Source organism: Opisthocomus hoazin, chromosome 12 (assembly GCF_030867145.1).
Source record: "Opisthocomus hoazin isolate bOpiHoa1 chromosome 12, bOpiHoa1.hap1, whole genome shotgun sequence".
Lineage (NCBI taxonomy): Eukaryota > Metazoa > Chordata > Aves > Opisthocomiformes > Opisthocomidae > Opisthocomus > Opisthocomus hoazin.
This window is the reverse complement of record NC_134425.1, coordinates 16599748-16613159: the sequence shown is the minus strand read 5'-3', so window position 1 is coordinate 16613159 and position 13412 is coordinate 16599748. Positions and strand designations below refer to the sequence as shown.

Below are 13412 nucleotides of genomic sequence, written 5' to 3'. Positions count from 1 at the left end.
CACCAGCCCCTCAGAGACGCACAGACTGCTCTTAAACCCACGATTTCACTCCCTTTTGAAGAAAAAAAAAAAAACAACCCACACAAAAGAGCCAGCCCCCGCATTCCTTTGTTGCTTGCTAAGCCTGCAGCCGAGCTGCCTTTGCATCTCTGGGCAAGCTTCTGTCCCGGTTCATTGCTTCTTAAAATGTGCAATACAAAGCAGAGATTCTCACCTAAGAGCTGGCAGCAAAGGATAGCATGAGCCCTGCCTTTTATTTGTTTTTTGGTGTTTTTTTGTTTTTTTTTTTTTTTTTTTTTTTTTTTTTTTTAAGTGGTAGTTCGTTAGGCTGTAAGCAGGGTCAGGTGCTAAACACTTGTTTGCTGGTTTTCATTGTGGTTAGGAAAAAAAAACGGGTGGATGTTCCCGTTTGCTGCTGCGTTGGGGTGCCTGTAGCAGTCAGAGCCCCGCGGTGCCCAGAGGATGGTCAGTGTACCTCAAGCAGCAGCACTTGGAGCGATTAGCGCCGTTCGCAGCTGGTTACTGTTTCCCAAACAAAGCCTGGTAGGACCAGGTCCCTATCCCTCCATCTCCCACCAGGACGTCTCACCAGATTTTAGAGGTCAGAAGTCATTAAAAAAAAAAAAAAAAAAACAGGCAAAGCAAACGCGTGTTGTGGTTGCGAAACGGCGTGTGTTGAGTACACGCAGTTATCTGGCCTTCATGTGTGCCGCTGCGGTATCTGGTGTTATTGCTGCGTCAAAAGCAGGTACCACAAAACCCGTTGGGCGCACAAAACCCCAGATTCCTGGGGATTTGCCAGATACTCCCCCTGTCTGGGGTCCCACCGGGGCCACGGATTGGGTCAGTGTTCACGAGCCGTCTGCTAACGGGAAGGGCCGTCCGTGCCGGTGGATGGACTCCCGCCGAGTCCTTTCTCCCCGGCCGCTGAAGGATGCTAAGCGGGTCCTTGTGCAATCGCGGCGGCAGTGTGCGTGCGTGGGGGAGACGGGTGAGCTGCAGCAGACGATATAAGGCCCGTGGCGGGGAGCGCGGGAGCGAGCCGGGGCAGCGGCGGGCAGAGGAGCGCGGCAATGGTAAGTGGGGCAAGGACAAGGCGAGGTCTCAGCACTGGCGGGATCTTGCAGGACTGCTGCAGCGGGCGAGGAGCAGAGCAGGGAATGAACCGCCCAGTGTGGGGGTCCGATGGTCACAGCCGCTCGGGGTCGGGCACGGGGGTACGCGGTGTGCTGCCCCAGGGCTGGTGGCTTTGCCCAGCTCTCTGCAGCTGCAGGGCAGAGCATCGCACCAGCCACCGGCCCCCGCTGACTCACATCCACCGCTCTGATGAGGACCTTCCCGCGTCCAGGGCTCATCCCAGCACCTTGCCATTAATTTCCCTAAAGAAATCCATTATCTGCACCAACGGGGGAGTTCGACTTCATCTGTGGGTTTGTGGCGTTCATTTCAGTCGTGTTCAAGGCTTTGGGGTTTTTTTATCCCATTGTCTCCTGGTTATGAATGTGGGTTTCTGGAAAAGCAAGGATCCTTCTGCAAATTGTGACTCTTCGAAAGATCTGTAGTGGAAAGAGGGAAACTCCTTTCCTCTTCGGGGAGCCTGGCCTGATGCCTCAGCTGTGCAGTTTTACTCCAAGTGCCTGTTCTTGCCGAAATGTGGCTTTATCCCCGTCAGCACAGCCCTGCAGGTCCGAGGTCTGGTTCCTCCCAGCTGCTCTTTCTGGAAAGGCTGCCTAAACGCAGGACAGTACTTGACCCTGGTGGTAACCTGCGGGGAGGAGGCGTTGCTGATCTGGCCCTTTGGGATGGGAAATGACCTTGTGCTGTTGAACCTGTAGTTTTCTGGAGGAACTACAGCACAGAAATTGCACCCGTGCTTGAGGGTTGGCTCCTTCTGAATGACTGCAAACACCTCCAGCGAGCATGCTGGAAACCCAAGTTACGCAGAGCCTGCTTATTTTTGCAGGAAAGGACCGTGCGATGTTGGCTGCTGATCTCTGCCCTCTGCCTGGCTGGCTGCAATGGCATCGAGAGTGAGTGTCCCTGCACACTGTCCCTGCTGGGTCACAGGGCAGTGGTACAGACAGGAGGGCCCAAGCCCTTGCCTGATCCGTGTCCAGGTTCTTCATTCAGGGCACTGCTGAAGGGGGACAGCAGAGCAGGGATCAGGGGGGCAGGAACTGGGGCGCAAGGGTGTCACGGGTTCTTCCTCAGGCATGCCTGCGTTGGCTCTAGGCGAGGATCTCACCCCTCGCGAGCCGGGCAGGGCTCCACGCGCGCAGGTCTCGTAGGGGAGAGCATTTCAGCTAACTCGCCTTCCCTTTGCTGCAGGTGAGCTGGCAAGCACACGTGGCCCACGGCGAGGGGTTGCCCCCCGTCTCCAGAGGAGCCCGGACGCCTGCCTCCCAAACCCGTGCCGGCATCAGGGGGACTGCCAAGGGATGGAGGACAGAGCAGTTTGCAGCTGCAAACCGGGCTTCACAGGGCCCTTTTGCCAAGGTAGGGCTTCCAGCGCTGGTGAGCCCTCCCCGCTCTGTCCGCAGGCACCGGAGGGAAGGGTGACGGGCACAGTGCACCGGTGTTACCGCTGCTCTGTGCTGCAGGCTCCCGGAGCACGTCCCAGCTCCCGGTTCAGGTGCATTCCCCACTGCCATGTCCTGACTACACGTTTTGGTACAAGACCCAGTCACAGGCCATTTCCTTCCTTCTCAAAAGTCTTAACTCCTGCAAGAAGGAAACCTTGGCCGTCGAGAAGCTGTGCCTCGCAGTCTTGGAAAAAACGCACAAACTCCAGCACGACTACAGTCAGGGCTTCTTCCAGACACTGGCCAAAAACTGTGTCTTCTTCAGCTGAAAGTGAGGATCGCCATCCCTCTCTGGTGCCCGTGGCAGGCTGCAGTGATTCTGCAGACAGCCCTTGAAGGGGCCAGACCCACAACATCTGCCTTGGATGGCTTAAGCTTAAGGACTGGGTCTGTTCAGAGCAGCGGCGGCCATGGGCTTGTGCAGTTCTTAGGCAACTGGTACAAAATCTCAGACCCACGTTAAATTCTGCGCATTCTCAAAGGTTTGTCTTCTGCCCGGTGTCTCTGAAGAGCCCTACCAGCAGCCTCCAGCAAGGCTGGGATGAGGGTCTGTTGAGCTCGGTGTGACTGTGCCATCCCATGGCTGGCCTAGGGCTCCTTCAGGCCTCTTCCTTCTTGCTATTGCAGATGGCTTTTTCCCCCAGATGTGGTACTGAAGTTGGCCTGTGAGGACGAGCACATGAAGATGATGGTGAGGAAGGAGGTGTTTGAACTCTTGAAAATCCCCCGGGAGCTTGTCCACTTGAAGAACCAGGCATGCAAGGTCTCAGAAAGGGAAGAAGAGGGCGAGCTGTTCTTTGCAGCCACTCTCACAGGTGAAAACCACACGGCCTGCGGATCAATAATTCAGGTGAGGATCCAGCAGAGCCTCTCTGCATAGTTCGCAAGCCGTGAGAGGTGCAGACGTGCTGGGTGAGGCCAGCAAAGGGGAGCCACGGAGGCGTTTCCTTTTATATCTGGGTGCTGTAAAGTTCTCCTTCCCCTTGGAAGGCTTCCCTGGGGGCTGTCAGAAAGCTATTCTGCCTCCACCGAACCCCTGCTGGCAGCACGTCTTGTCTTGTTTAGCAGAGCATGGAAGTCTCACTGTGCTTCCTGCTAGCTGATAAGAGGCCTCAGCTTTCTGGCAGCATCCTCTGAGCTCTGCTATAGCCCCTTGGACCCTCACTTGATTCATGGGTCAGGGAGGGTGCGGAGGAACCAGTGCTCCAGCTCTGCACTGCACAGAAGGACCCTCACCTGTGGTCACTATGCTGACCCCAGCCTACTTCGGTGGTGGTTGCCCATAGCCCCTGGAGATGGGGCTCGAGTGAAAACCCCAGCAGATGTCCAGGAGGCCTGGAGCGGCTGCAGCTGAGTTGCATCATCTGAACTGGAGCTTGGAGCTCTGCGTATGGGCGTGGGTATGGTCTGGAGGCTTGGTTTCTGTGTCATTCCAGCAAAATGGCTCCCACGTGTCATACTACAATGTCATTGAGTCGGAGCGGGAAGCACGTGGGGGTGTGATCTCCCGGAGTTTTCAGCTGGAGGTGAATTTCTCCTGCATCTACGCGTACGAGCAGGTGGTGAAGCTGCCCTTCGCTCTCACTGCTGTTGACAAGTGAGTGGTCCCTCTTCACCTTGCTGCTGACATGGTATCTGTGAGCCTGCCGAAAAGTAGACGCCTTCAGTGAGGAGATCTGCGAAGGCCCGGGGAGCCACTAGAAAGCTGTGAGACAAATGCCATGTCAGGGTGCCTTCCTTTCTCTTCCCAACATAGTTTTTCAACACAAGGTTTGGGCTTGGGACAGAGCCAGAGAGGGGAGGCACAACCCGCCTTGCTCCTATCCTCACCACTCAAAACCAGCTAGCCAAAAACTACGGGGTGGGAACTGGAAGATGCCCCCACCAGGCCCCTGTGGAGGTGCGGCTCAGGACCCTCTGGGTTGCCTTTCTCATACCCCTCGCTGGCCAGCCGGCTGGTGGGAACCTCTGGAGCTCCTTGCCTCCATCGGCACGTGGCACGGAATTACCAGCCCAGAGGCAGCTCGGGGCCCGGATCGCACGAGGCTGTGCCCGGGAGCAGAGGCACATCCAGCGTCAGTGTGCCTGCACCGTGGCCTGGCTTGTGCTACCCCCTCCCTGCCGCCTTGTTCTGCTCGTGAGCTCTGCTCCTCTCCTCTCCTCTCAGGCTGGTGCAGTTCGTGGTCAGAGAAGGACACTTCAACGTCAGCATGGGACTCTACAAGACCCCCTTGTACCTCCAGCCCTACCACCTGCCGACCGCGGCCATCCCCGTCACGGACACGCTCTATGTCCTGCTGAAGATCGAAGGGCGGCAGCAGCTCAGGTACTTCGTGCTGAGCGTGAAGGACTGCTGGGCCACACCGAGCGCCGATCCCTACCAGGACGTGCAGCACGAACTCATCACACAGGGGTAAGTGAAGTCCCCACAGTGTGTCTGGTCTCCTTGCACCACGAGCACAACCGCGTCCCTTTGCTGGGTGCTAAGGACAGGGTGCTTCAGGGAGCAATGTGCAATGCCACCAGCCGAGGTGGAACCTATGGTGGGCACCATCACTAAGTAGGGGGGCCAGCCCCATAGCTGAGCCCCCTCTGCTGACCCTGCTCTGCTGCCAGTCGTGCTGCGTTCCATCTAGCATCGCTCCTGGCCAGCTGGGGAGGCAAAGGGCAGGGAGGGGAGAGGGGACACCTTGCGCCGATGTGCAGAGGGGTGTCTGCTGAAGAGCTTGCCTCAGAGGTGGCTGCAGCCATGCTAAAGCTGGTAACGTCGATGTCCAGGAGGTGGGAGCCACAGCCAGGCTCACTCCACCACTGGAGAGCCAGACATGGGCCAGCTCCTGTGCTGGTGGCAGCTCCTCCCTGAGCTGGGTACAGTGCAGGGTGCCAGGGAGAGGCATCCCCACCGGCACCGAGACAGAAATAGTCCCGTTCAGCAAAGGTGGGGGGCTGTGCCCAGTCCCTGCGTGCTCTGGTGTCCCAGGCTGGGATGCTCCCCGTTGTTCTCCACCTGCTGACCCAGCCATCATGTCCCAGGTGTCCTCACGATGAGACGGTGATGTACCTGAATGCCATTGGAGAGAGCCCTACCGCCAAGTTCAGCTTCCAGATGTTTCAGTTTGTTGGCTACCCCGAGGTGTTCCTGCACTGCCGTGTCCGGCTCTGTCTCCCCGACAGCCCAGAGCCCTGTGCCGAGGTGAGCTCTCTCGGCGGTCTGTGCCGTGCCCTGGCCAGGCAGGGGGACCTCCTGTCCCTTGGCCTGCTGTTTGGAGAAAGGGCTCTGCTCTGGTTTCGGGTACCTCAGGTCAATAAACACCTCCCAGCAGCAGGATCTCACCCCGCTGCTCTGGACTGAAGGCATGAGGGCTTGAACCCACCAGAGAGCTCCTTTCCCTGTTCCCTCTGTCTCTTGGGCATTTGCAGGGAGAGAGGCTTATGCTGGGACTTGGGGAGGAGGGGGCTGAGGTCCTTCAGGAACCAATTCCTCTCATGCTTTGGGGTCTTGACTGCTCCCAGGCTGCAGCCCCAGCTGTGCCTCTGCCGGGGAGACCACCAGGACAGCTCTTGGCCCTCCGTGCATTCTTCTCCCCTGCCCTCTGGTCCCACCGCCTTTCCCTTGGCTCTGTTGACAGCCATGCCCCAGGCACTGGAGGAGCAAGCGGGCGCTGGGGCATGACTACAACAAGGTTGTCTCCTACGGGCCCATCCTTCTGCTGGCTGCCCCTTCCTCGGGAGCAGAGACCCACAGCTCCAGTACTGACCAGCAGGACCTGGGGGGTACGTACGTCCCTCCGGGGAGGGCAAGAGCAGCTCATGGACCCTCGCAACTTCCTAGGCAGTGCCAGGTTATTAAGAAGGGCTGCCAAAACCACTGCCCTGCACAGAAGCATGGGGTCCTTCAGGTGCCGTGGCCATGTGCGGCGGGCTCCAGAAGCCAGACCGGCGCGGAGAGATTCGCTCTGCATGAGCGGCTCCGTGCCGCAGGTCGGGCTGAGCAGGGGAGCTGGGCGGGAAAGGGCTGGGAGCCACAGGCCGTTGGTGCAGCACCCAGGCGAGGAAGGCTGGGTTTTCACACTGGACCTCCACAACAAGCCAGCAAGGCAGGCTCCTTCTGAGCACTGAGGCCAGTCCAGGGGGTCCAGGGAGGTCCAGGACCAGGGCTGGGGGCAAGCCCACCTACAGCATAGCGCAGGCCAGATCTGCCCCCGGCCAGGATATGCCGTGCCAGGGCTCAGCGCCGGCTTGGGGGACCCAGACGTGTAACCAACCTTTCTCCTCTTCAGCAGGAGCCAACCCGTGGCTGCTTGGGGCCCTCCTCCTGCTGTGTGCGCTTGGCGTGCTCACTGCGGCTGCAGCAGCCGTCAGCACGAGGCGCCGAACGGTGTAGAAAATGGCTGTTTCTGAATAAATGCAGCAGTAGCAGAGAGGCTCTTGCCTGTGTCTTTAGAGGGTGTTTGGGGAAGGAGGCCATGGTTGCATGTAAAACGGTGCTTGAAGGATGGGTCACATCAGAGTGTTTCTGTTCCCCATCGTATCCCTAAGAGCTTCTCATACCCTCCTGGCCCATGCTCTCTGGTCTCAAAACATGTACCCAGGGATGGGAGGTTCCTTCCTCCCCCTTTCCGCCTCCCCAGAGAGCCTCCCAGGCACGTGGTGGAGATACTCACCCACCATAGCTGGACTTTGCGTGATTCTGGGGGCCACAGACGCAGCGTTAGCAGAGAAAGGGCTGCTCTGGACGAGCACAGGCGTGTGTCTATACGCCTATCTGTACGGATTTCTTCCTTCATTCATTGCAGATTTCTCCTTTCATTCATGACAAACTGCCAGCAAGACTTTTGCCCATCAGTACGTCCCTAATATAAAGCAAACAAGAACCAATTCTGTAAGCATCAAAGACTAAATCCATAGTGCTCAGACAGCTGGCAGAGGTTTAATACTAAAACATGGATAAGGAGAAGATGAGCATCTTCCCTGCGAGGCGGCAGCGCGTGTAATTCGGCTGAAGCACGGTGTCCTCACAGAAACCATTGCTGGCCCCAGAGGGTGTTCTGCACGAGGAATGTCCAGGAGATCCCTGCCCCAAGAGCTTGGCCCCAGTCCGTTTGGAGAGGACGTGTTGCAAAGAAACTTGTGGGATTTCTCCTTTTTTGCTGATTCCCACACCTGAAGTTCCTGAGTCTGGGCTGGAGCGAGTCCATCCTCCTGCCTCCAACAGCAGGACAACCCACCGCCGGGCTTGGTCCAGCACCAAAGGCCATCTCTAGTGAAGAGGGGGGTGGCTGAAGGCAGGCAGCTTGTGGGCTCCCTCCTCACCCTCACAAGAGGCCCTGGGGAGTGAGATCAGGGTCCTTCAAGAGCTCAGGGGAGCTGCAGCCCAGAGGGACTTCGGCAGCAGGGACGTCTCCAGAAGGACTTCGGCAGCAGGGACATCTCTGGAGCTCCTTGCCCAAGGCAGGTCACTGCAGACAAGGGACCTGAAGCAGAAAGCCCTGCTCAGGTGGGTCGTGCCCACTGAAGGGTAAACTGAGGCACGGTGAGCAGAGCCCTCCTCTGTGGGGAAGCTGCGTCTGCTGGGGTCAAAGCTCGCTCTCAGCGGCTGCACGCAGCGGCAGCGAGGGGGGGTCTAGCCAGCAGCTACTCCTGGGAGACCGTGTTGGTTTTGTCATGTCTGACGATGTGGGAGAGGGAGCCAGTGGTCTCCTTCATCTTCGGGTAGTAGAGGACGACCAGCCAGATGAATATGAAGGTTCCTGCGGGGAAAGGAAGGTAGACGCTTAGCAGCAGCAGGAGATGGTGGGAAGCGTCCTGCCGGGATCCCTGCCACTTCCAGGGGGTTCCCCCAGCCCGCTCCTGCTCCTGCAGGAGGGTCTGCCCGTGCTTCAAGTGAGCCATTTGGCCGGGACGTGCCCTGGCTGGATCATGTCCCTGTTCCTCTGCTGAGGAATGGCTTCCCTGGAGGAAAACCACCCCCGGGGGAGCGGACAGGGCTGGGAGCCATGACCAGGTCCATGCCAGTGGCTGGGCCCTGCTGCTGGACATGCCCTGCCAAAGGGAAGGGCATGACAGTGCTGGGAAGGTGCTGGTGCCTCAGGAGCCCTGGTCAACCCCCCGCCAGGCTGGCTTCTGCCTCCTCCACCTTCCCCACCCAGGCGTGGGGAGCCCATCTCAGAGCTGGCTCTGACCTTGGAGGGAGTTGAGGATGGTGAAAAGGTAGAGCATGGGCACGGAGGAGGTGCCGTAGGTGAGGAACGCCAGGGCCCAGGTGGCTCCCAGCAGGCAGAAGAGCCCCATGGCCACCAAGGCCACCTTCCAGGCCCTGCGGTCACTCTGCACCACGCCCGTGCCCTGCAGGCAGCAGCTCTTCTGGGTCACCACCCCGAAGACAGTCATGTTGAAGAGAAAGATGAGGCCGAAGTAGCCGCAGTTGGTGATGTGGTGGACCAGGAGATGCCCGGAAATGATCCAGCACCTGGAAAGAGACGGCCACAGTGCCTCCAGCGGCTGCTAGCCCTGGCAGCAGCCACGGCAGCCACCCCAGGGGGACGTGTTTGGGGGTGCAGGGACACCCTCGCGCTGGTGGGCTTCTCCGAGGCCAGGGTGAAGCGGGTGGGGACAGCGGTGCGGATCCGCTGCCCTCGGGTTGGGGAAGCTCCAGGTGGTCCCTCCATGACCTGGAGACCTGCAGGCATGACCGAGGAGGCTCGTCATGGAGGGGGGGGGAGCGGTTACCACAGCTGCAGCAAGCTGCTGTGTTGTAATCACGATTAGGGAAGCGGAAGGGCAGCAAAAAGCTGAGTGGGACAGGCGCAACCCCTCGATGCCGCACTCCCGGCAGCACCGGGTCACCGCTCCCCGTGCCAAAGGGCCACCAAAGCCCTGCGGGTGCTGGCGCACGCACAGGCGGGCTATGACCTGGTGGTCCGTGGTCTGGATCTCGTATTCTCCATAGTGCCGATGGCTCCTGCTACCCCTACGACGAGAGCGGGGAAGCCTGGAAGAACAAGGGAGACACGTGGAGGAGGCCAGAAAGGCAAGCGGCGGGCGAGGTGCTCGTCCTGGGGTCTCTGCGTGTCCCTGGACGCGCCAGCCTCGGGGAAGACGGGGCTGAGGGACCCGCTGAGGTCACACAAGTGGCAGGGGCACAACAGTTGCTGCTGGGACATGATGCAGAGAGGGAAGAACAGCGCTGGGCAGCGGGGCTGGAGGTGTCCCCTAACCTCTTTCAGGACCGTCTGCTCCCATGCCAACCCCCCAGGAGGGCTGGCGACGGGAACGGAGGTTCCAGGGGACATCGCCTGCTGAGTGAGCAGGAGGCTGGTCCCCAGAGGGATGGAGGATGCCTGTGGGTGCTGCTCCCAATTTGGTCCACCGAGCCCACGTAAGGCACGTCCTGGCCCTGGCCACGACATTTGGAAGGGCTGCTGGCAGGGCGGGGGCTTGCTCGCTCTCTGCCCATCCCCGCATCCCCTTGTTCCCCCTCTGGCCGTAACCCACTGCCCCCCTCTCCCCTCAGCTCTCGCCCAGGCTGGTGGAGCTCACCCCAGCCGACCAGGCACAGCTTCACCAGGTAGTGGCGGATGTAGGTGCCGAGGACCTTGACGAAGAGGAGGTAGAGGTGGCAGCCCTCCAGAGCCATCCAGGTGAAGCAGCAGAGCAGGCAGTAGTGGGTGAGCCCCGCCAGCACCTTGCAGGTCCCCGGCTGCGTCCCAGTGAAGAGCCCGCTGTTGAGCAGGAAGGCCAGGTTGAGGAGGAGCAGGCTGCCCACAAGGTTCATGTGCAGCCCCAGGTTGGTGCGGAGGGTCTCCTCGGACCTGAACCTCCACCTAAGCGTCCCCAGAGAGAGCAGAAAAGGTGGGGGTCACAGCTGAGCGGGGGCCCATGCCATATCACAGCAGGGTCATGGAGAGGCACTGGAGCTGCGCCACCTCTCTCCCAGCCCAGCGAATGCCCGGGAGCTGCTGGCACATCCTACCTGAAGAAGATGCAGAAGGCGATGGTGAAGATGGAGAAAGCCATGGCTACCCCGCAGCCAGTGGTGGCAACAGCCAACAAGGCTTCTGCTGTGGACCTGTCCAGACCTGGGTTCTGCCAAGCATGCACACATCTGGTCAGACAGGACCTGGAGCAACCTACAAAACCTGACTGCAGCTACCAGAGCCACGGGGCTGATAACCCCAGTGGGCTGCTGCAGGGACCCCACACAAACCCCCGGGCTGTCCCCCCCAGAGGTCGTTGGGGTGGGGGGTTTTGAGGTGTTGGTGGCTCAGAGGAACTGCTCACTGGGATGGGGTGAGGGATGAGCGATAGCTATGGTGGACCACCACGAGCACCTTCCGGGGAGCCTCCACCAGGAGATGGGACCCCAACATCACCCCACCCTCCAGAGCTGGGGCTGGGCTCAGTGCTAGGACCTGGGCTTGCCTGGGGGCAGCTCCAACTGCCCCTGTGCAGCTCTGGTGACACCCGAGGGGCCACCCAGGTGGGGCAGGCAGCACAGCCGGGGTAGGAGCAGGAGCTGCGGGGAGCGGGGCTGTCACCAGGAGGAGGGTGAAGAAGGTGAGATGGTCACAGAAGCAGACTGTCCTCTCGTCCCCGCGCTGTATGGAGCATCCACCACTGCTCCAGCCTCCTGCGTGCCCTGCGACAGGCACCGGGCACCAGCCGTGAGCACCGGGCACGGCCCCGCACCCCACCGCGCGCCCGGTCCCGCCGAGGACCGTACCTTTGCTGGGATCCCAGAAGACACATTGCACGGTGACACCCTGCGAGGCAGGAGAGCGGCATCAGCCAACGCCGGTGTGGGGCACCGGAGTGGAGACAGAGGGAGGGCATGGCTGGCTTATGCCGGGCAGCTGCCTGTGGGCGAAGGAGAGCTGCACAGGGTCTCGCAGCCCGGAGATGCTCGTCTCTCCCACCGTGATGCCCACTACGGTGTCGTCCAGGACCTGCCCCGTCTGGTTGACCTCCTGCGTGGGGGGAATGCTGCCGGAGCCGAGCCGGCAGCAGCAAGCACTGGCGGCCGGAGGGATGCCAGCAGTGCCAGCTCGTACCTTGAACATGCCGAGCTGCTGGATGTTGAGGACCATCACCACCACGCGCGCTGTCTGGCTGCTCAGGAACCGGAATGTCTCCCTGGGGAGGTGGATGTGGGCTGCCTTCCCTTGCTCTGTCGCATTCAGCACCCTGGGGTCCTGCGGCGGAGAGCAGCGGTGGGGAGGCTGCTTGCTGGCAGTGTCACCCCTCTGCTCGGGACCCAGCAGCCTTGCTCCGGGCACAAATCCAGCCTTGCCAGGGTGGGTTTTGCTCAGCAACATCAGCAGAAGCCCCGAGAGCAGAAGGGGAGAACCTCACCCCCAGCACCCAGCAGCGAAGGGGCAGAGCTGGGAGCAGCTCCTAGGAGAGCCCCAGCCCACCATCACCCTGTGGGACATGGTCCCCTGGGACACCCAGAGAGCGGGAGATCCTTGTGTGGGCACAAGGTCCCACACGTTCCTCCTCCTCCTCCTTGTCCCCCTGACCACCCGCCTGCTGCTGGGGCAGCTCCTTGGGGAGGGCTCTTCCCTCCCAAGCGCCATTTCACATGACCCCTTTCCGAGCTGCCATGGGTCCCTGACGCAACCGTGGACCAGGGTGGAGGAAGAGCACGCCATGGCCAGCCCAGCCCCGGGCAGGGGCCGAGGAGGGGTGCTTGGGAGGCACGGGGCGTTCCACACGAGGGAGAGGGGCACGCCTCACCTCCATGGGGGAAAAGGCGATGAGGACATCGTGGGCAACGGCCCTGCTGATGTTCAGGAGCAGCACCCTCAGGCCGGCCAGCCTGTCGCGCAGCACCGACACTGCCGACTGCAGCAGCCTGCGGGGCGGGAGGGCTGTGGGACCAGGGGACGCGGGGCACTGAGCCCCCCGAGCCCCACCACAGCCGCCCTGATGCTACCTGAGCCAGTGCTCCCGCAGGCAGGCGCAGGCAGGGCTGTTGGAGCGAGCCAGCTCCGGGCAGCGTTGGGGCAGGTCGGGGCTGGGGGTCCCGTCACCTCCCTCCTCCGACTCCGCCGCGGCGCAGCACCGGTGGTACCGGTCGCCCCGCCGCAGGGCTGCGCAGAGGGGAGCGGGGTGACCGTCGGGCACGAGGCACCGGGCAGGGGCAGGGATGGGGGGTACCACTCACTGTCACAGCTCTCCTGTCCCCGGGCAGCGTCTGGAAGAAGAGCTGGTGGGGAAATGGGGGGGAAACCCCAAAATCTAAGGTCAGCTCTCCCCCTGCCCACAGGGGAAGGGGCAGGCAGGAGGATCTGGCAGCTGCCAGGTTCGAAAGGAGCAGCCCTACAGTTACGTGGGCTTCAAAAAGCAGCTGGGCTGCCCTCGGGGCTGGGGAAGGCAAAGCCACTGTGCCTGCGCTGACACCCCGCGGCGTCCAGCCCCCCGGGGTGGCTCGCAGAAGTGACCCCGTGCCGCTGGTCCGGGGATGTGAAACAGCCCCCAGCAGCAAACCTCCCGGCTCTGCTCGCCTCTGCCAGCCCCGCGCGTCCCAGCAGGGACCCTCCCTTCTGGCCTGGCCTCATGTCAAGGTGAAACCCCACCACGGTCTTTGGGTCGACATTTTCCCATGGGAAAACCTGCCTGCCCAAGCTCGTGTCCCCCCCATGCCGGGGGTCCCCACATCCCCCTCACCCACCACTCACCGGGCAGCCCCAGGAGCAGCAGGACAGTGCCCAGGAGCAGGTTCATGGTGCTTTGTGGGGTCTCCCGGCTGTCCCACGATGCTCCGCTCCCCTCGTCCCAGTGCCTCTGCCCCTCCTGGCCTCCCCCCTCCCCAGGGCTTGCGGCTGCTCC

At 61.2% G+C, this 13412-nt stretch overlaps 2 protein-coding genes across 2 annotated transcripts; one reads left to right on the top strand and one right to left on the bottom strand.

Moving 5' to 3' along the window:
* Positions 1 to 1073: 1073 nt before the first annotated feature.
* LOC104336806 (uromodulin-like) lies at positions 1074 to 6966 on the top strand. The gene is made up of 10 exons (XM_075433426.1): positions 1074 to 1217; positions 1964 to 2030; positions 2118 to 2279; positions 2329 to 2496; positions 3227 to 3432; positions 4019 to 4179; positions 4750 to 4995; positions 5616 to 5775; positions 6212 to 6356; positions 6866 to 6966. Exons 1-10 carry the CDS (start codon positions 1074 to 1076, stop codon positions 6964 to 6966), a joined length of 1560 nt encoding a protein of 519 aa, XP_075289541.1.
* A 1250-nt stretch (positions 6967 to 8216) lies between these two features.
* On the bottom strand, positions 8217 to 13307 carry ADGRG3 (adhesion G protein-coupled receptor G3). The gene is given in 14 exon segments (XM_075433945.1): positions 8217 to 8332; positions 8765 to 9051; positions 9481 to 9532; positions 9535 to 9573; positions 10122 to 10405; positions 10555 to 10667; positions 11120 to 11220; positions 11305 to 11344; positions 11402 to 11548; positions 11633 to 11773; positions 12318 to 12435; positions 12517 to 12673; positions 12748 to 12777; positions 13262 to 13307. Coding segments are annotated over 14 exon segments (1671 nt in total).
* Positions 13308 to 13412: the final 105 nt, after the last annotated feature.